Source organism: Pezoporus occidentalis, unplaced genomic scaffold (genome assembly GCF_034315485.1).
Source record: "Pezoporus occidentalis ecotype Australia unplaced genomic scaffold, CSIRO_AGI_Poc_V1 ctg1, whole genome shotgun sequence".
Taxonomy (NCBI): Eukaryota; Metazoa; Chordata; class Aves; order Psittaciformes; family Psittacidae; genus Pezoporus; species Pezoporus occidentalis.
In genome coordinates, this window is record NW_026912778.1 from 10,530,916 (window position 1) to 10,550,531 (window position 19,616).

Sequence of the window (19,616 nt, forward strand, 5' to 3'; positions counted from 1 at the left end):
TGTGAGTTACTGAGGTATCCTTAGTAACTAGTTAATTTCGAGATGGCGGTAATGAACCTCCCTTCCAGTCTGCATGCAGTACAAGCCATGCAACATATTTAATCATCTGTATTTTCAAAGCCTTTGGCAGAGTTAGAACTTCAAAAATCTCAGTTGTCAAGAACTGATGGCTTGTCCACAGTCTTTGCTGCCTTCTTTTAGGGTTGACAGTATGTGGTGCTTTGTCTGCACATTTATCGTGTCATTGTCTTTAAGTACGTTGCAAACCATTCCTGTGTTTATTTTATGAAGTAGCTCTGTTTTGCCAAGGAAGAACTGAGGGAGCCAGATTTCCACTAGTGCTGAGCACTGGCAGCCCTGTTTGAAACCTGATCAGCACCCAGCATTCCCAGCTCTACGTTTCTGGGCCAGAGTTGACAATGAAGCAGCTAAGGAGTTGGGATTTCTTGAAATAAATACAGCCTAGCTCTAGGGAGTGCATTGTCCAGATTTGTTGCCAAGCTTGAACCCTTGTGCCAGCTTTTAGTAAAAATATTTGGACATACGGATGCAGACATGAATTTTCATGAGCAAAATTTATGTATTTTTTATATATATATATGTATCATGGAATTGTTGTAACATCCGTTGGGTAATGGGGTTAGCTTACTGCATTACTGTAGTAATTTCAGTATGGACCAGAGCAATGTGGGACCACCAGAGAAATGTAACAGTATGCATAGTACAAGCTGGGCATCCCCTCTTGTCCCCTCCCCAGCTCAACTGTGCAGAAAGGGAAGAAAGAAACTGACTGATGTCATGGAAGGGGTGGGGTCAATGTTGTCCTTTGTCTTTTCAGTATAGTGGCACACAGTAGTAATTTTGCTCTAGAGCTATATTATAAAAGATGGGGGGGAGGGGGGAAGTAATTTCTCCTGCCCGTATTTCAGCAGCATATCCTTTCCAAGTGAACAACAAATTCTAGTCTGTTTGTCTTTGCAATCAGCTGCAATTCAGCTAGTTTGAAAACTACATTTAAGATGGCTTGGAACTTGGGAGCACATAAGGCTATGAAGAATCAGAATTATTTATTTTAAATGTATTTCTTTAAATCATTAATTCAAAGGCATCATGTGGATGTCTAATGCTTTTGAGCTTTTTCGAGGGTCTATCATTATGGATAGCATCGGTGTGTCTTTTAAGTCTGTAAGTAGTTATGGTTTTAAAGTACAAATTCATCCTGTGATTCATCATACTGATACTTCCTCATATGGGCTTATATATATGACACAAATTATCTTTAAATCTGTATTAAGGCTGCCAAAACAAGCACTTAAATTTTGAAAAGCCAGATATTAACTAATTATGCTTCAATAGCTCTAGTTTCCACAGTAAAATGGGCTTCATGGTGAGGCTTCAGTACCTTAGACAAAGACTGGGGGTTGTTTCAGTGTTTCTACTCCAGTTTCCTTCTTGGAACTGCTGTGATGCCAAATGGGAAGGTGTTCAACAAACTCAGCCAGAGGCATAAAATCTGCATGGAAAATTTCAGCCCACACACTGAAGTTTTACAAGACTACAAATCTGAATACTGATGAACCTTACCCTTGGAGGTAGACAGGCACACCTGAAGGCAGTATAGCTAGTATTTTCATGTAGTAATCTGCACAGGCTCTTCAGGTACAGTGCTCACCTGATTCTCTGTCTCTGAATTTTCTGCACAGGTGAACCATACAGATAGTCACTCCTTTCCACATGCCCCTGCTGTCAGAAACCAAGTTGGAATAGCATGTAGTTCTTCCAGTCAGTCTCTGTCATTGTCAAAGTCAATTCAGGCTTCTGTGGTAATTCCTAAGGGTAATCAATAAATCATGTCATCACCTTCACCCCTCACGTGGTGGGGGGAAAGAGAAAGAGCACTTCATCATCAAGGAAAAAGCATTCTCACTGACATAAATAAAAGCAGGAATGCAGCAATCAATCATCTAATCTGAAGCCTTAAATTTTAAACATCTTAACAAGATGTAAAGTCATGATTCAGGTGGGGATGATAATGCATACCAATATCCTCACCCCTTGGCAGATGAAAGTACTGCATAGGCCTTTGGTTCACTGTGCTGCAGAACGTGGCTTTCCATGAATGCGGCTGCTTCACTGCATGACACCAGCATATGAATGTGAGTTGAAGATTAAAGCTAAGTAGTAGTTGATAGTAAAGAGACTGTAGCATAAAAAGTTTTTGATGATAGTAAACCTGAGGGGATTTTTCATTTCTAGCAATTGTATCACTGGGGAGAGGGTGTCTCTCTGACTTCTAAATCTTTAATAAACCGTAGGCAAGCACTTTGCCTGTAGCCAAAGTGTTAATACAGTGCACATTGTGAACACAGCAAATGCAGGTTTAAAGATCAAGATAATGAGGGTTAACAAGGAAGATAATGAAGGCTAATAACTAGCTCAACAGATATGGGTGATGATAGGAGCCTGTATCTCTGGGAAAGAATAATAGCTGTACATTTTCAAGTTCATCAGTTTGGTTATATCCCTAGCCAGGATATCTGGGAAGAGCACCACAGTCACGGAATGTTTAATGATGTGGAACAAAACTACTCTGATACTCAGTTAAGGGTCACTGCTTTCAACTTCACAACTTTCTAAGCAATGCACTTCGCTCTTTCTGGCTATTAATCTCTTGGACTAGTTTTCATTCTTCTTTCTTTCTGCAGGTGTTGACTTACCGAGAAGAACAGCTAGCAACCTGCTCGAGGACAAAACAGCTTGTGTATCTGCTGCTGTGTCCGATGAATCTGTAGCTGGAGATAGCGGTGTATATGAGGCTTCTGTAAAACAGTAGGTTTGAGAATAATGCCAGTCTTTCCACCAAAAATTTAAATACACCTATAAGCAGTTATATAATTCCATAAGTATTTATATAAGTAGGTTATTGGTTGTGTCTTTTTTGAAAATATTTTGTACTTTCATATTGAAAGAAGGGCACATTTTCCAAACTGAGGTGTCATTGGGCGTTTTTAAGCTAATAAACTTGCATTACAGTGCTTGTAGAACTTGTTTGAGCAATGCTAATAAGCTACATTCTGATCTGGAGGCTTTTTTCTTGCTAGAAGTGTTCCTAGGAGAAAAGCTGAATTCAAACAATACAGGTTCTGCCATGTAGCTGCATTGACTTCACTTAGAGTGATTCTTGTTAACTCACTGTTTTGTTTAGATACAATCTTAAGACTGCATAGGATTTTGCTTGAAAAATTTCTTTTTAAAAAACAAAGATGTAAGAAAGATAAAAAAAACATCAGCTGTAAGGTAGGTATAAAAATAATTTGGGTTGGGGTTTAATTTTTATGCTTCACTGTGGTAAACAGGATATAAGAAATGTATTTGTTGTTGTTGCTTTTTGACAATGCATAACTTCTGCAGGATCCTTCATACTAGCTTATATAGTATTGTCTGGTTTATGGCAGTGAGAACAATGAACTTTAGACTGCATAAGGGAAGACTTATGAGAGAACTATGACAGAAACCAGAATCTTTATTTTTCACCTCAACTTCAGCAAGTCCTTGACATTAAGAATGTTTTGTCCTTTTCATGTTCAGAGAGATGTTTTAGCAGGATGGTTACAAAGACACAAATGATGTCTTCTGAGCCAGGCTAAATGCTTTTCTGTTAGGACAGCCAAAGGTGCATTTTGGTATCATAAATGGGTTTTATTGGCCTCTGATAAAATTACTTGTCAAATCTTTCACAAATTAAAAGGTAATAAAAATAGCTGAGACTAAATAAAAAGCTGAAATACAAAAAGGATTTCTCCTGAGCTATTGCAATGCCCATTCAATCTCACCTTAGGTCATGAACCCATATTTCACCCTGAACTCTGAAATCCTAACATTAGGTTTTTTCATGTCTTCATTTAGACCTAATGCAACTTCTTGGGCCGAAATAAGAACCCATCTATTAAAAACTCAGCCTTCACTTGAAAGAGTGGCTGTGGCTGTGTGTTTTGGTTCAGTAACCAAGTAATCATTGCTGTCATTCCATTTTGTTTCGATTCTGAGCCACTGTGATCAAAACAGACTGTCTTCCTCAGTTACAAGGTCCAGTGGATAGAAATGAACAGACATTGAACCAAAGCTGTGGATGTTCTCTGGAGCAAGTCTTCTTGTCTTGCAAGTCCTCTACAGCTGAAAGTAGTGGGATAGGTGGAAAGCAGAACAAATTCCTGTTGTCTTTCTGTTCTTGCTCAGGAAAGGATGAAAGAAGACAGTTGCGTTCCCTAAGCCTGTGTACAAAAGGAAGCTATTGCCATTTGTGGAAGCTAAGATGTACAGACTGTAGATATTCCATGATAGCTCCAGGTGTGGATATTCTTAATTATTGCTGAGTAGGAAGCAGTGAAGAGGTAATGAGTGCCTCTGTGTGAGTTTCTTATGTTTAGTAGAAGTGTTTTTATGAGCACTGTGTATGAAATGACTTAGAATTTGTCATTGTGCTTCAGAAGCTGCACTAGTGATTTCTGCTGTATAGACCAGTCCTTTGTATTGAGTAATTCAAGGCAGGGGATGAAATAAACACACTTTATCAAATTAGCCATCAGCCAGGAAATGAATAGTAAAAAGGAAGCCTCTAGATGCAGAGTCTTAACATAAAGCTGTCATTTTTTGTGGGATGCCTGTGTCATTCTCCACATTTCTTATCTTGACACTTCCTATCTTGATCTTGTTTATTGATCCCAACAGTCTCATTTTAAAAATCAGTGAAACACATTAATATTGCATCCTCAGTCAATCCTCCCAGAGAATGACTGGAATTATTTTGCCACATGGATTCTCTGTAATTCCACTGAATGCTAGAGTTGCTTTTCAGCTGCAAGACTTTAATCCCTTTGGTTCTTTGAATGCTTCTGAAAACAGGCTCAGAGGAAAGGTGCTTCTTGTTTGCACAGAAACCCCTTTATTTTACAGAGCTCCTGCTCCTTGAATATTCTTCAAAACAGTATTTCAAACCCAGGTCACGTGTGGTCTGATGTTTATTACAGATCTTGATTTCCTATTTTGTATTCAGTAGGGACATAAAGAACTACGAAGTATGAGTAGGAAAATGTCATGAATTTTTCTCTTGACTGTTAGTTTGGCCTGCTTCAGTAATCAGCCTAAGGTCTTTCTGATTCATTACTGGAGTTGTCAAATTGTTCAAGCAGCAGCTGTCCCCCAAACAGGTATTTCTGTTGTGTAGGCTCTGAAATTCTCATTTGGAGTGCATGCTGTAATTAAATCAGCCTGTTCAGGAGAATGTATATGTGTTCTGTGTACGCATACCATAATTACTGAGGAAAGCTAACTGTAATTTTCCTTAATTTTGATATTTGACTCTTTGCCCTAGACCAAATGAAACTGATGATATTGTATATAGTGAAGATGATGCAACACCTCTAGAGGCTGCCCAGGTACAAATAGGACTCAGGTAAGTGAGTAAGCAGAGGGAGTATTTCTGTTTGTATGTGAGTGCAACTTGCAAACTTCCCTCATGTTGTCCTTTCTTCAACAGATACGACCACAGTAATTCAAGTTTTGTGATAATCATTGTACAGCTCAGAAATCTTCTGGCATTTTCTGTCCCCCTTGGCTCTAAAGTGTAAGTCAAACAATCATTGTGCAGTAGCAATAACGAATTGTACAAATTCTTCAAAGGAGTTGATTGGTTTACTGCCTAACAGCACTAAAATACATATAAAACTTTTTTAACTGTGTTGGTACTGAGATTTTAAATATTCCAGCAGTGCTGCAGGAAGTAGTTACCAGCAAATTTGCACGTTCCTTTAAAGTGAAACAAAAGAATTTTTTTTAAGGATGCTTCATTTGGTGTTTTAAAACATCTTGTAGCTTTGTGAGTGCAAAATAGCTATTCTGTTGTTACTAAGAATGTTCTTTTGATACTTTGCCATTCTTTCATCTCAGAATGTTGTCTTTTTTACATTTATGTGGAATTTTGATGTCAAATGATGTTAAAATAGTGTGTCTTTTAAGTGAGCTTTTAAAGGTAAGGGGTAATTTGATAAATTGCAGGTGGACAAGTGCAGCCACATTGAGATACACCAACCCTCATGATTGGAGCTTGTAGGTCTGTTAATAGTTCCTGTGTTGAACTGGAAATATTGTGTTAGCCAACTTGTGTTGAATAGGAAAGGTCTAGAATAATTGCAGAGGAAATCGTATGTAGGAAATGAAGAAAAATGCCTGAATGAGAAAATATTACTGCTGAGATTCTAATCCGACACTCTCATCTGTAGAAATAAGTACAGCTTGCCTTGGCTCCTTGGGGACACTTGGACTTCAGTGAGGTTTTTTTTACAGACTGGAAAGCTAGCTTAAACTGTTGAGAAGGTAAATAAGATTAGAGTAGAACATAATCAATCCTTGCAAAATTTGGTTTTCTTGCTGGTTCCCTTCCTCCTGTCCCACATCATTTTGGATTTGATTGGTAGATCAAGAGGAAGCCACTGAATATTGAAAGGCTGTATAGGTATACAGGCCTGAGTGGCTTGTTGGATTTTCTGTTTGGTTTTGTTTGATCTTAATAACAAGGGGTGTCTACGATCATCCTTCCTTCTCTGACCTCCATCTTTCCCCTTCTCACCTTCCAAGTTCACTAGCATTTAGCAGAAGAATATAAAAAAACTATACAAGAATGAATTGATGCAGCTGAGAGAAAAAGTAGATAATACAGAATATAAAAAAAAATGTCAACAAAATATTCAGTCAGATAAAGTTAGGCTGTGCCTGGCTTCTTTTTTTGAAGCTATAATTAGTAGTCAAGTGTCTTGAGTGCAGAAATCTAGACATCCTCCTGCTAATAAGATTTAATGAAACTGAAGCTACACAAAACAAGGAGGAAGAAAGGACAGGAGGAAGAAAGACCTTGCAAAAAGCAGTTTTTCTGTCATTTGCCATGGGCTCCAGATATATGTGTGTATATATAGATATATATGTATAATACAGGTATGTACAATGATAAAATTGGTCCTCGAAAATGATGCTGTGTTATAACTGCATTTTCTAGAACATCAAATTGGACAGATTAGTATATTATTGAACCGTTACAGACAGAGGAGTAGATGTGACGTGAGGTCTTACTGATACCTGTTTCCACACAGTTGTAAGAGCTGTTCATTTTTGGAGTAGGTAGAGCCTAGACAAATACTCGTCATTACTTGTGTCAGGATAATATTTTCATCAGCTGGGAAGTCATAGGTTTGTCACAATAAAATCTGAGGCGTTGGTTGACTCTACACCTTTTTTAATTGAAATGAAAGTAAGCACTCTTGTAAAACAAAGCCAATGAGCAATTTATCTTTTACTTCTCTGTTTACCCCTTTTGCTGGCCTGATGCAAATAAGCTGGCTGCTAACTGTTAAAAGAGAGCTCTAATGAACCACCTTTTAAACCTACCTTTAATATACTTTATCTTCTGTTCCCACCTCTTTTCTAAATGTTTCCTAATTGCTTAATCTATTAAAATGGCTGTTTTCAGTAGACCATGCAAATTGCTCACCTACATTTATGTGAATACAGCAGCAGCATTATGGGAATTGCATTACACTAACACTTAACTTCAGGATTGGTTTGTCAAAATGTTGAATACCTGCTCTCCAGTCTATACGTGCCAGACAACTTCAATCATAGCCTTTATCCTAAAAAGCTTGGCATAACTGGGGAGCTCAGGCTATGCCCACATTCAAAGAACAAACCCAAATTTCTCACAGACCTGATTTCTTTTGGTTAATTAATGTAAAACTTAAATTTTTAATAACAACAACAATATATACAAAGTCATTACCAGAAAATATAGTAATAGTACTATAAATCTGGGGTGAAAAGTTTTTTCCACAACGATCTTGCTTGGTGCGCTTTTTCTTCTTGCTTTAGCAGTGAATGTCAATTATTTAAAGCCAATACCAGAAATGGACTAATGCATAGGCACAGAAAAGATGTAAAACAATTACTGTGCTCATTCATGTGTACGAGGAGCTGTGCAATAGGTAAATAAAATGTACAAATTGCATTAGAAATGTCTTTATCAAGCTGCTATTAAAGTGAGACCTGGAGGTTAGCTAGTATTACCTTTACCCACATAACATCCGTTCATGTTTGTTACATAAAAAGAATGCAGTCATGTAACAACTTCAAGTTACTCCCTGTACTTAAACTTAGCCTTGCAAGGTGCATTCTTCCAAGTCTCACTTAATACATTTAAGCAGCTGTGGCCCTAGCTATTTTCTTCCTCATTTTCCTTAGTTTTCTGGTTTCTCTGGAGGTTTTGGTTTGTTTGTTTCTTTAAAAGATTATAAGACATCACTGCTTTTCGGTGCTGCTCACATCATTCTAAGAGTTTCAGTTTACATCCACCCAATTTTTTCTCATGTTTTTAATTAACATTAAGATCATATTTCCTCCCATCTAGGACATGATCTTCAGTGTTTGCGGTACTGAACCAGGAGATAAATTTAGAGAGAGGCAGAAATAGCTACCTCTCTTGCCTACTACCTTACCAGGCACAGAAGTTCATTTTTGGAAAATGTTTCTGCAAGGGGCAGGAACAGTTTCTCACTCCTCTTTTTCACCTTTTTCCATTGCACCTCTGATTTGTTGCTGTTTCATTTTCTTGGCATTCAGTCCTTTAGTTGATGGGGCCAACTTCTATCATGCATCCCCAGCAAGTTCTGGTTTACATACAAGTAAAGACTGAATTTTGTCTCTGTCAGGTATATTAGGGTAGCAGTACTTCCATCTTCAACTGATATCAGCTGCCTGTTCCGCACGAAAGTTCATCCTGCCATGGAAACCATTTTACTCAATGAGATATTCAGAGTACCCATTTCCCAAGTCACACTGCTACAGAAGACGCTGAGAGTAGATGTTTGTGCAGTCAGTCGAAGTCATCGGGAAGAATGCTTGGTATGCAGCTTTATTTCTGCCTTTGTTTCTTTACATGCATTTGTTTATAGTTTCCCCTCTTATTCTGATGGTCAAGGATGCTAAAATTCCACAGCACATGGAGATAAACCCTGAAGCAATATCTGGTTGTTGCTATAGTACTTAAAATACTGCCTTTCTCTAAATTCCTGATACAGAATCCTGGATGGAAGATTTTGGAGGTGTTTTGATAGTTCTAACGCTGCAGGATACAAAGGTGAAATAAAAAAACACCTTAGCCCTTTAATTACAGGTTGATACCATCTCAGGTATTTGTACATAAAATATCCCATAAACGTAATGTTACTCTAACACTAGATTTTAAAGTAAAAGTTGAAAAAGAGCCACAGTATGTCCAAAGAAAAAGCAAACCCTCATTATCGCAACTTGTCAGAAAGAACAAACTGCACTTGCACATTGTTGTAAATTATATATGTCCACTTTTTTAGTTTTTATGACTTATAGAAATAATAAAAAGCTATGTGAGATTCATAGATCAGCCTGTTGGGAACTGGCACTTCTAAAATACTGTTGTTAATTGTGCTCATCAGCTAGTTAGTGATGCTTCATTTACTTTCAGATTGCTTCTGTGTGGTCTTGTACAACTCAGTTGAGTTTTTTACCATGAGCCTGACTTAGTAACACAGAGAGATTTTTAGTTACAACACACTGAAGAGAAGCAGAGTGTGGTGGGGTACCTCAGCTCTGACTACTCAGAACAGCCTCTCACTTCCAAAAATGTAGAAGTTAACTTAATTCCTGGGGAACCTATTGGCCTTTTTCAGTGTGTAAGAGATTTCCCTTTAAGTAAGGGAAGGGCAGCAGAACAAATACACAACAGAATGCGGGATACAGAGGTGAAGGAAAAAACACCACCAATAATAAAAAACATGGAAGACAAAAGGGTTAATCACAAGGTCAAATTAAAGAGTTGGGAGTACCACCCACCCCAGCAGAAAGGCCTGGGCAGCCCGACAAGAGTCTTGGCAAGAGCTGTGTATGCAGCCCAGCAGCTCTGAAGCTGATTTGCTCTGCCAAGGAACAGAGAATTGTAATCTCCAAGGCACAGCCCAAACACAAGTACTTCATGAGTTTTCCCAGAATGCCAACTCAGTGGATGTCAGCTCTTGTCTGAGTGAAAGGGTTTCTTAATCTCTTTTACTGTCTTTTCATCTGCTTCCTCACTGGTTGGAGCAAACAAGATCACCCGTTATTGTTTGCCATATTGATGAATTTTGTGGTAGAACAACTGAAAAATTGACTGAAACTTGCTGCTCTGTGAGTTGATGATCTGGGTTTCATTGACACAGTTTTTCATTATTGAATGCTGTAGAAAGCAGACATGTGCCTTAGTGATACAAAGGGGTTTGTGCACAAAAGAAGGGGATGTTCTGCACACTGAAATAAAAGATGGCAGAACAGACAATATGAAGGACCTCTCTGCATATTTCTAGTTAAAATAAACAAACAGAAGTGGAGGGCAATAGAAAATTTTACCATTAACGAGGGAATGAAGATTCATGTCAAATTGGTGCAGCCTGTTTTACATGCCAAGTACTGCAGAATTTATTTTCAGCTGTTTTGCAGGAAATAAAACAAATGTAAATGATTTTCTTCCACTTTCTTCTTTTGTGCAGGCTGAGACTCAGATCAGTCTGGCAGATTTATCGTTTTCTGATGGGACTTGTACTCTGTGGTACAACCTATTGCCGTGCAAGCAAATTCCTGGTAAAAAACCCAGGGAACAAAATGAAGAATCCATGTCTCTGTTAAGCAAGCAGTCATTGGACTCATTGGACTTGGTGAGCAATGTGTTGGGAAAGGGAGATGTGACATTAAAAAGGGGACAGGAGCATATTTGATTGCGTTATCGTTTTACAAACAGTCTATTTTTGATTGAGGTTTAGTCAATATAAAACCAGTCAGTTTACCTGCTGCACGCTGACACTTCAGTACCCACATGCTTGTGATCCAAGTCATGTGTTTGCTGGTGTCAGGGAGCAGCAGAGTAATGCAGCTTTTGCAAGGATTGTCAGTTTTTTTTTACTTACGTTATGTATCACATGATTCTGGTTTCATCTTCTTTTTCTTTGTGAGCAGGATGCTGTGTCAGCTCTGCTGGAGAGGACATCTGCTGAGCTGGAAGCAGTAGAACAAGAGCTGGCTGAAGATGATGAGGATGAGGAGGAACAGGAGCAAAGGGGCTCTGAAGAAGACTGGTAAAGCCACCTTTCCTCCCTCACTGTTCATGCCTGAATGATGTCACACATTCCTCCTATTCTTAGACAAATGAAAGGGCTGTACTTTTGGAGGAGATCATAGACTCATAGAGTGGTTTGGGTTGGAAGGGACCTTTAAAGATTGTCTGGTACAACCCCCCTGCCATGGGCAGGGACACCTTCCACTAGACCAAGTTGCTCAAAGCCCCATGCAACCTGGCCTTGAACACTGCCAAGGATGGGGCAGCCACAGCTTCTCTGGGCAACCTGTGCCAGTGCCTCACCACCAGTCTTGTTCTGTTGTGTGGCCAATTCATTCACCTTCTTTCAGGTTTACTGTATCTTGGCTGCTCTGATAACTCCTAGTGCTGATGCTCCTCCATTCCATGTACATCTTCCTGTGAAGCCACCCAGGGAGTCTAAGCCACTAGAATGTCTTATATCAAATACTACTTTCATCAATGTTAATAAGCAACTAAGATTTGAAACAAGGGCTGCTGTCTAACAGAGTCAGTGTTTATGTGCTTCCGCTGATGGTCTTGTTTTTGAAGACCATGTGAGCTTTCCAAAGAAACAGATTAAATTGCTGTGTTGAGTTCCTGTGCAATTTCTTAGCTGCGGTGTAGAAATAAACATGCTTTATTACAGGGGAAAGAGAGACTTGCACATTTGTTTTATGAATTTATTGCAACCAGAGTCCTTCAGAGGTATCAACATAACAGCCATGGAATGTAGTACAGTGTTGTCATAATGATCTCGAAGGTGAACTGTAGTAGAGCTTGCTGGGGTTTACTGGAGCATATAATGAAATGTGCCTTTAGGTGAACTTAATGGTGGAAGCATTTGGGTGATACTTTTGTTTTCCCTGTCAGGAAAATATGTACATTGTATATGTGTGAAGGCCTAGGCCTTCTCATTTATTTCTCTGGTGGGCTTTTTCAGTTTGAGAGTAAGCCTGGGCTACTTCTGTCCATACAGGTTAGAAATGCTCGCAGAAGCCTCTCGTGAAATCATGGATGAAGAGGAAGATGGCATTAAGCTGGCAGTAGAAGGCAACTGTACTGATGGCATGGGGTTACTCACTGATGCACCAGAAACAAATGAAGACAAGGACAGAGAGAAGAGTGATGAGGCCTATGAAAGCCAACAAGCTGCTGCAACACTAACACTGGTGAACATCTTAAAATACGCATTCCTACGGTAGTTTGCTGTGTCTGGGGATCTGTTTCTGAGCAGTTAATGTAGAAGTCTGCTGCATCTGAGCATTTACAGTTTGCGGCCTTTGCTGTAGTACTTGTCAGTATATACTTTGAATTAAATCAGTGTGGTCACATCTGTCTGAGCCATGAAGAGGACATTTAACAGACATGTTAGGCAGGATGTCAAAGCCAATTAACTAAAAATGTGTATGTTTTTTGTTGCATAGGGAGAATATTCCAAATACATGTGTAGTTCAGTAGCTGCAGCTTGTGCATATCTAAACTATTTCTGCACATCTGTTTCATTGTTTCCTTTTTTTCTTTTCTGATTCATCTGATAAATGGGGAAAGGCAGAGCAGGGGTCAGGATCTCTAAAACAGTGAGGATGATGGGATTCCCTGACTTCTTCCCCTTATTTTAGGGTGTGAAATACAAAAACTGGCTTAGCAGACAAGAGGAGGAAAGATTAATGAACAGAAAATTCCAAAATGTGTTAAACTGTACACTATTGAACTACCCACACACTGCATATAACAAGAGCATGCAATGAGACTTTGTTCACTTTAAATTATATTCCACCTTTCTTAAAGTTCTTCTAGTAAATTTTTAGTAAACATATCCCTAGCATGGTGGCTCATACTCTAGAAATAAAAATTTTAGAACAACTTTCTGCATCTTAATGGTTGCATATGTTAAACCCACAGGTTCTGTAAAATAGCAAAGGTAAAAAGGTAAAGAATGACATCTTGTTCCTTCAGGTTTGTGACAATACATAAGTTCAGCACCTCAATGGACTTGCTGGAAATGGTAATTAACTTCCAATTAATGTGTCAAGATGCCAAATGAGCTATGGCCATTGTAGAAAGGGACTGACAGTCTGCTGGGTAGCAAGCAAATATAGATCAAAGCCCTGAATCGGCAAGGGGTAGACATCAAGGACAACATCTGAAGGTTAGGCACACACACAAGGGTATTGCTAAGCCTGGGCTGGACAGACCCAGACAGTGAGTGAAAGGCATAGCAGGCCTCATTTTAAACCCAGCCACAGCACAGGTCTTCATGTGCCAGATCCATTCAGGGTTGCACTTGTGTTATTTGGGTCATTGTATTTATCACCTGCACATTGAAAACCATGACCCTCATTAAATTACACAAGCTGAAGAAAATGCTCCAGCACACATCAGTGACAACCGATGTGCCAGCTGCTCCAGTGCTTGTTCCATCCTGGATGTCAAGAGGAATGCTGCTTGTAAGTAAGCATGAGCTGTGCTACCTGCAGGGATGTGGCCACCTGAGGCTCTCTGTGGCATGTTTTGTAGGCAGCAGGCCGTTCTGGGGGGCAGCAACTAGCAGTGTCTTTTCCCTGGGTTCACAGGGCTGGCACAGGTCTGCAGATCACAGTAAAGCAGCCCTGCTGCTGGGGCTTGGATACATATGACAGTATGTCTGAAAGAAGCTGGGCAATGTAACTTTACCAGCTGCCCCTTTCAGTGTGCAGAGGCACAATCTCTGGCATGGCAGAACCCTGCTGTTCTGCAAATGCAGAACAAAATAAATACATCATCATAATAATAACAACAACAACAATAATGATGATGTCTGCAAATGGTGAAGCAAAACACTTGTTGCACCATTGTTGCATCAGACCATCTACAGGGCAGCACAGGCCTTTCCGCAAAAGCTTTGGTTTTACTGGATACAAAGAGCACCTTCCAGGACTCTCTCCCCACACTGTTAAGTTTGGGAATATTGTGTTTCTTATCATAGCTTCTCTGTACGTGCAAGATGCTTTTTGCTGATGGCCTTTTTCCATCCACTGCAAGGTAACAAGGATGCTTGTAAAATCCAAAGGCAAAAAACCTACGTGGTGGCATGTGTCTGTATATAGTAGTTCTTATAAACTAAATTCCTTTTCATAGGTTGATAAAGAGACTAACACTGAGGAATCTGTTAACAAGAACACAACAGTCCGACCCAAGGACAGAGCCAGCTGGAGCACAAGACAGCATCCCTTTGTCAGGAACAGCATGATAGTGCGCTCACAAACCTTCTCTCCAGGCGAGCGGAACCAATACATCTGTAGGGTAAGGGGAAAAACACTTGGGATGAGGAGCTATTAACTGAAGAGTCATTTAACTTCTTGGGAATGATGCATTAATGACAGTGAGTCATGTACCAATTTTCCCTGCAAGAAGCAAAGCCTGTGCTTTCTCTAGATTCTTTCTTTCCCTAACTGACCTGATGCATACTAGAATTGACTTTCATCAGTTGCATACTCTTGCAGAACAACTTTACTAGGGCAAAACCACATTTATTGGAGAGAAGTAACACAGATGCCTGTGCTGGCTATCTGCAAAAACTGTGTTTCCGTGTGCGTCAGCAGCTACAGCTCTTTCACAGCAAAATAATTTGTTAAAACACAGAATAGAGTTCACTGTAAACTGCCGTTACATTACCATATTTTAATAAACATTTAAGGGTAACGGTGTGGAAAGAGCTCAGTCATCAATTTAAATCTTGCTTTGTATCTCAACTGGTTTTAAACCTGGGCAGCCCAAATCCTGCTCTAATTACATCTTTGAAAGATGTGTGAGCGCTGCCTAGGGGTGAGTTTTAAATGTGGTTTCAGCAGCAAAATTTTCCAGTCTCTGGATCGGTGGTAGCATGGAAAAAGATTAAATTGTCAGCCTTGTTGCTGCTAAACTAACTGTGAAAATCATGTGTTTAAAGATTTAAGCACGGATTCCCAGCTCTATAGATTTTAATTACAGACACCTTAGTAAAGGCAGTTTAATTTGATCTATAGTTTCTGCAGGTTACTTACACAAGTATAACTCTTTGAAAATACTTATGCTTTAATTCTTTTCCAGCTCAGTTAGAGGTGGTTGCCTTAATCATTTGGGAACATTAAAGTTGATTGCTTCTCTGTGATTCATATTGGCCTAAAAAGTAGACTAAAATCTGTGGTCAGTACTTACATATTTACATAACTATTCCATATACCCTCCAGATTGAAGCACTGCAGATTGTTTAGTAACAGTCTTTACGTAATTTGGGTAGGTTACTGGCTGAATTCAAAACATAGTATTCATCTTCATCTCCATACACTGGAAATTGGTTGTACTGGCAAAAAATTACAGCCTTACCTTGCTGCATATGGAGCTCTTTGACAGGAAGTAACACTAGTTGTTCTGATCGTGTAAGCTCTGGACATTTTTGCATTTGGAAAAGTACTGGGGTTTTGCAGCTTTGAACATTGTTGCCAGAAGCCAGAGTCTGAAAAACATACCTTAAGTAAAACATTCTTTTCTCATTGTGTACAGTATTGCCTGGAAGCAAAGCACTCTAGGGAAAGTACATGTTTAAAGATGAATCTTTTCCAGTTTCAGAAATACCTGTAGTCCACTGTTGGGGCTCAAGAGTGGCACTGTAACTGCACCCAAGTCCACAGGGAGGGCTGATTAGCATGGGTTTTCCCTGTCCTAGTCCCCAGCTTGCACCACAGTCACGCCTAGCCTTGCTTGCTTGGTGGTGCTGTCCTAGATGAAAGTGCCTCTTGGATACGCTCTGGCTGCCAGCTGCTCTTTTCAGAAGAGGTTGCCTAGCTATAAGAAAGCACCTACTCTCATATGATGTTACAGAAAACAAAGATTTTTGAGCCCTGAAGGAGAGACCCAAAGTCTGTTGGTGCCTTTGAAAATCACCCTTTAGAAGTACTTAAAGAATATCAGTGATGACAGCACGTATGCATATCCATGGTTGAGCTCCCAGTAGTGGCCCCATGGTGAAAAGACAGATTTGTCTCTTGAGAGGTGTATCCATGTTGCCAGAGGTTGTCTTTCTCACCCCCAACTCCCAGCCAGTCCAGTGTAAGCATGTTTAGGGCTCTAGCTGTGGTTATTGAAGTGATTCCTTTTGTCTGTCCTGCTCTGAAGAGGTGAAATAAATACCTTGCAGATAGATGCTTCTGTTTTCTGTGAAGGTTACCACCATGCGTTTTGATGCATCTAAAAATCAGTCTGCATTGATGTATGTGGAACTAATGCTATAATGAAGAAGCTACTGCTGAGCTGTGGTGCATATTTTTGAGAAGCAGAAAGTACTGCTGAAGGAAGCTGTAGGCACCCGTAAGCTTGTTACTAATAATAATACAAAAATACAGTTGTTTGGACAGATGCATGTCTACAGTAATTTACCTTCACTGTGGAAGATTTGTTAAAAGCCTGCCCCAGGTAAATGAAATCCGTAGTGTATATAATGTGCAGCCAGACAGTGAGTTGGCAGTAATTAATAACCATAGTTGTCTTCCTTGCATTCCTAAAGAGTCTGCTTACTCCTCATCCAGTAAGATCAATGGTTGTCTTGGTTTAGGAATAGAATTTTAAAGGAGATGCTTATTCTAGTTGAAAAATTTTTACTTTATACAAAGAATGACCTACATGTATATCAGCACTAAGGTTTTCTGATGGTCTATATCAATACAGCTGTATATGTATGTGAATGTGCTTTATATCTCTGTTATGTATATTTTGACAGCTGAATCGAAGTGACAGTGACAGCTCAACACTAGCCAAAAAGTCTCTCTTTGTGAGAAATGCCACAGAACGGCGGAGCCTAAGAGTTAAACGGGTATGTGTTACGTTACCTGGACATGGTTTAAAACAAAGTATGGGGAGAGAAGGAATAACACGTCTTGAAATTAAAGCGTATTGTTTATTTCAGCAAAAGTGATGCAAGCAGTACATGTTGTCGTGTAGTTCCTGGTTGAAATCTCACCACAGTTGTCTCAGTGCTATGTCTTCCCCCATGAACCAAGCTGATGTTCTAACTGTGGCTGAAGCCAGCAGCCAGACACTGGTGCTCAGCATCATGGCATTTACTGGTGAACTTTAGCTTGTTGCTGTCAGAGGAATGTGGTTTAAGGAACCCAGCTACTCCAAAGTGACCCAAGGTGGCTTATGCTACCAAAAGTCAACACCAGAAAAATGTGCCTTGAGCAAATTTTGGACAAAGTTTCAAGGATTCAGGTGCCCTTTTAAAGAGGATTTACTCTTCTTCAAGACTGAGTAGCAAAATGATTGAAGGACAAGAGAGCAAGGTTGTATTTCTCTTGCATGGAGTTCTTTCTTGCATAAGTTGAGACCTCTATTTTAATCTTGATGGTAACTTTAAAAACACTTCAGAGAAGGATTTTACCAGGTAGCAGGATTACATTTGGCATAAAGAAAGAAATACTGAATAGTCTGGGATGGCTCCTCATGCGAAAAGTCACTGTCGAAGGATAGTAAGTAATGTGAAATATGCTAAAGAAATGCATTTTCACAATGTTTGTAACAGTATGTGTTTGCTTAAGCACTGAAAAAGGAAATGCTTATAAAAATAAATAGAGAGGTTGAAATCTCTGGGGAAGTCTGCACAGTGCTGTCCTGGGGAGCAGAATGGGTTTTTTGGTTTTAACTTGTAAATATATTGTTGTACATCTGGTTGGAGAAACTTTTGGATTCATTTTTTAGCTAGTGCCTGAAGAAAAACTGCAGAATAGATGAATTTTTGGACTTGGATCTCATCATAGCAGCTTTCTGCTAAAGAAAAACAAAAATATTTGAGCTTTTCTGACTGTATCATGTCAAAGCCTACATCAGCCTCTCTAGATAATAACTTTTATTGTTCTGTCTCCCAGATGATTCAGCCTGTTTGCCAACCAATCATGCGAAGAGCTACACAAGAGTGCCCTGTACGCACTTCCCTTGACTTGGAGCTGGACCTCCAGGCATCACGCACAAGGCAGAATCGACTGAATGATGAGCTTCAGGCCTTGCGGGATCTTAAACAAAAGCTTGAGGAAATGAAAGGCAGAGGAGAGACAGATCTTCCCCTGTGTGTGCTAGAGGATGAACGATTCCAGAAACTCTTGAAACAGGCTGAAAAACAGGTATGAGCAGCATACAGATACTGTGTGAGTGAATGCACGTAGGCCCCTGCCTTTTCTGTAGATTTGTTAAAGAATTTGGCTTATAGTGTTAAAGATTTTTTACAGAAGCTCACAATTGACTAAATACACTTCTGGATTGCATAGTGTAACCTATTTCTTTATTGGTCAATACTACAGTATTTATACCTAGAATCTGACATACTAGTTTTCTAGTACTATGTAAATACTTTGGCAATGCAGAGTAGAAACCCTATTATTTGTAGTAATAGCAGTGGTGTAGTAAACCAGTGTTTACTTAAAAGTTAATTTAAAATTCTCATGTGCCAGCCGTACTTCTGCAGACACACATGTGGTTTTTGTCCTTCAGAATCAGGTGATTTGCAGCCTGCACAGAAATTTGAGAGAGGCAGTGACTATTAGTTATAGTGGTAGGGGTATCTGGGAAAGGCAGTACTTCCACTATGGCTTATTTCCTTATGCAGGACATACTTGTTCTATTTTTGGCAGAGGAAAGCCAAATTCTATTCCCTATGTGATGGTTTCTAAAACAATACAAGTATATATGCACTTTCTCTAAACTCTGTAAGGTAGTTGGATGCCCTTATGGGTAAAAGACAACAAACAAGATAGAACAAGTGAAAGGCAACAGTGACAAGTTGGAACACGGAAAATTCCAACAAGATGTATTAAAAAGTGGGAAGGTTGTTTGTTGGTTTAAAATTGCGAAGGTGATCATACACTGGAATATGGGCCTAGTAGGAGAGGAAAAAAAGGTTGGACAAAACAAAGCATTGGTTTATGATGTAAATATATGTTATGCCTGTAACTTAAACATTGTTCAGTTCTGGATAATAAGTTCAAACTGGATAAGAAGGCTACAGGGGGTTGCCAAGAATGGTCAGAGGAGGAAACAGCTTCTCTGTTAGGAGTGGCTAAGTAGCTACAACTGAAGTCTATAAAATAATGGGTGAGGTGGAGGAAAGCACTTAATCACTGTCCTTTATAATACAGGAAGTAGGGAATTGAAGAGGTTGCAGATTAAAGGAAAGCAATCATAGCACAACATTTAGAAACTGTAAAAATGTTTTCCATGGAACATTGAGTGCTGCAAGTCTGTAGAGGTTCGAAAAGCAGTTTGATAAATTCATGGAGGAAATATCCATCAGAGGTCATTAACCATAATGATATCACCTACTTCAAGAAGTCTGACTGTCTGATAGTTTAGGAAACAGATTTTTTCCCAATATGTTCTCCCAGCTCTATGCTTATGCCCTGTTCTGTTCTCTCTGTCTTCTTGTCTCTCT

General features: G+C 39.4%; 1 protein-coding gene across 4 annotated transcripts in view; it reads left to right on the plus strand.

Moving 5' to 3' along the window:
* The window catches only part of WWC2 (WW and C2 domain containing 2), a 101,562-nt gene that overhangs the window by 73,651 nt on the left and 8,295 nt on the right, over positions 1-19,616 (plus strand). For 3 of the 4 annotated variants that reach the window (XM_062628248.1, XM_062628502.1, XM_062628416.1), the window contains exons 12-21: positions 2,706-2,829; positions 5,372-5,452; positions 5,537-5,623; positions 8,751-8,943; positions 10,599-10,763; positions 11,062-11,180; positions 12,159-12,351; positions 14,300-14,464; positions 16,917-17,009; positions 18,061-18,312. In XM_062628248.1, coding sequence (XP_062484232.1) covers positions 2,706-2,829; positions 5,372-5,452; positions 5,537-5,623; positions 8,751-8,943; positions 10,599-10,763; positions 11,062-11,180; positions 12,159-12,351; positions 14,300-14,464; positions 16,917-17,009; positions 18,061-18,312 — 1,472 coding nt within the window. The remainder of the gene's footprint in view (positions 1-2,705; positions 2,830-5,371; positions 5,453-5,536; positions 5,624-8,750; positions 8,944-10,598; positions 10,764-11,061; positions 11,181-12,158; positions 12,352-14,299; positions 14,465-16,916; positions 17,010-18,060; positions 18,313-19,616) is intronic. The other variant, XM_062628336.1, reaches the window with a different exon arrangement.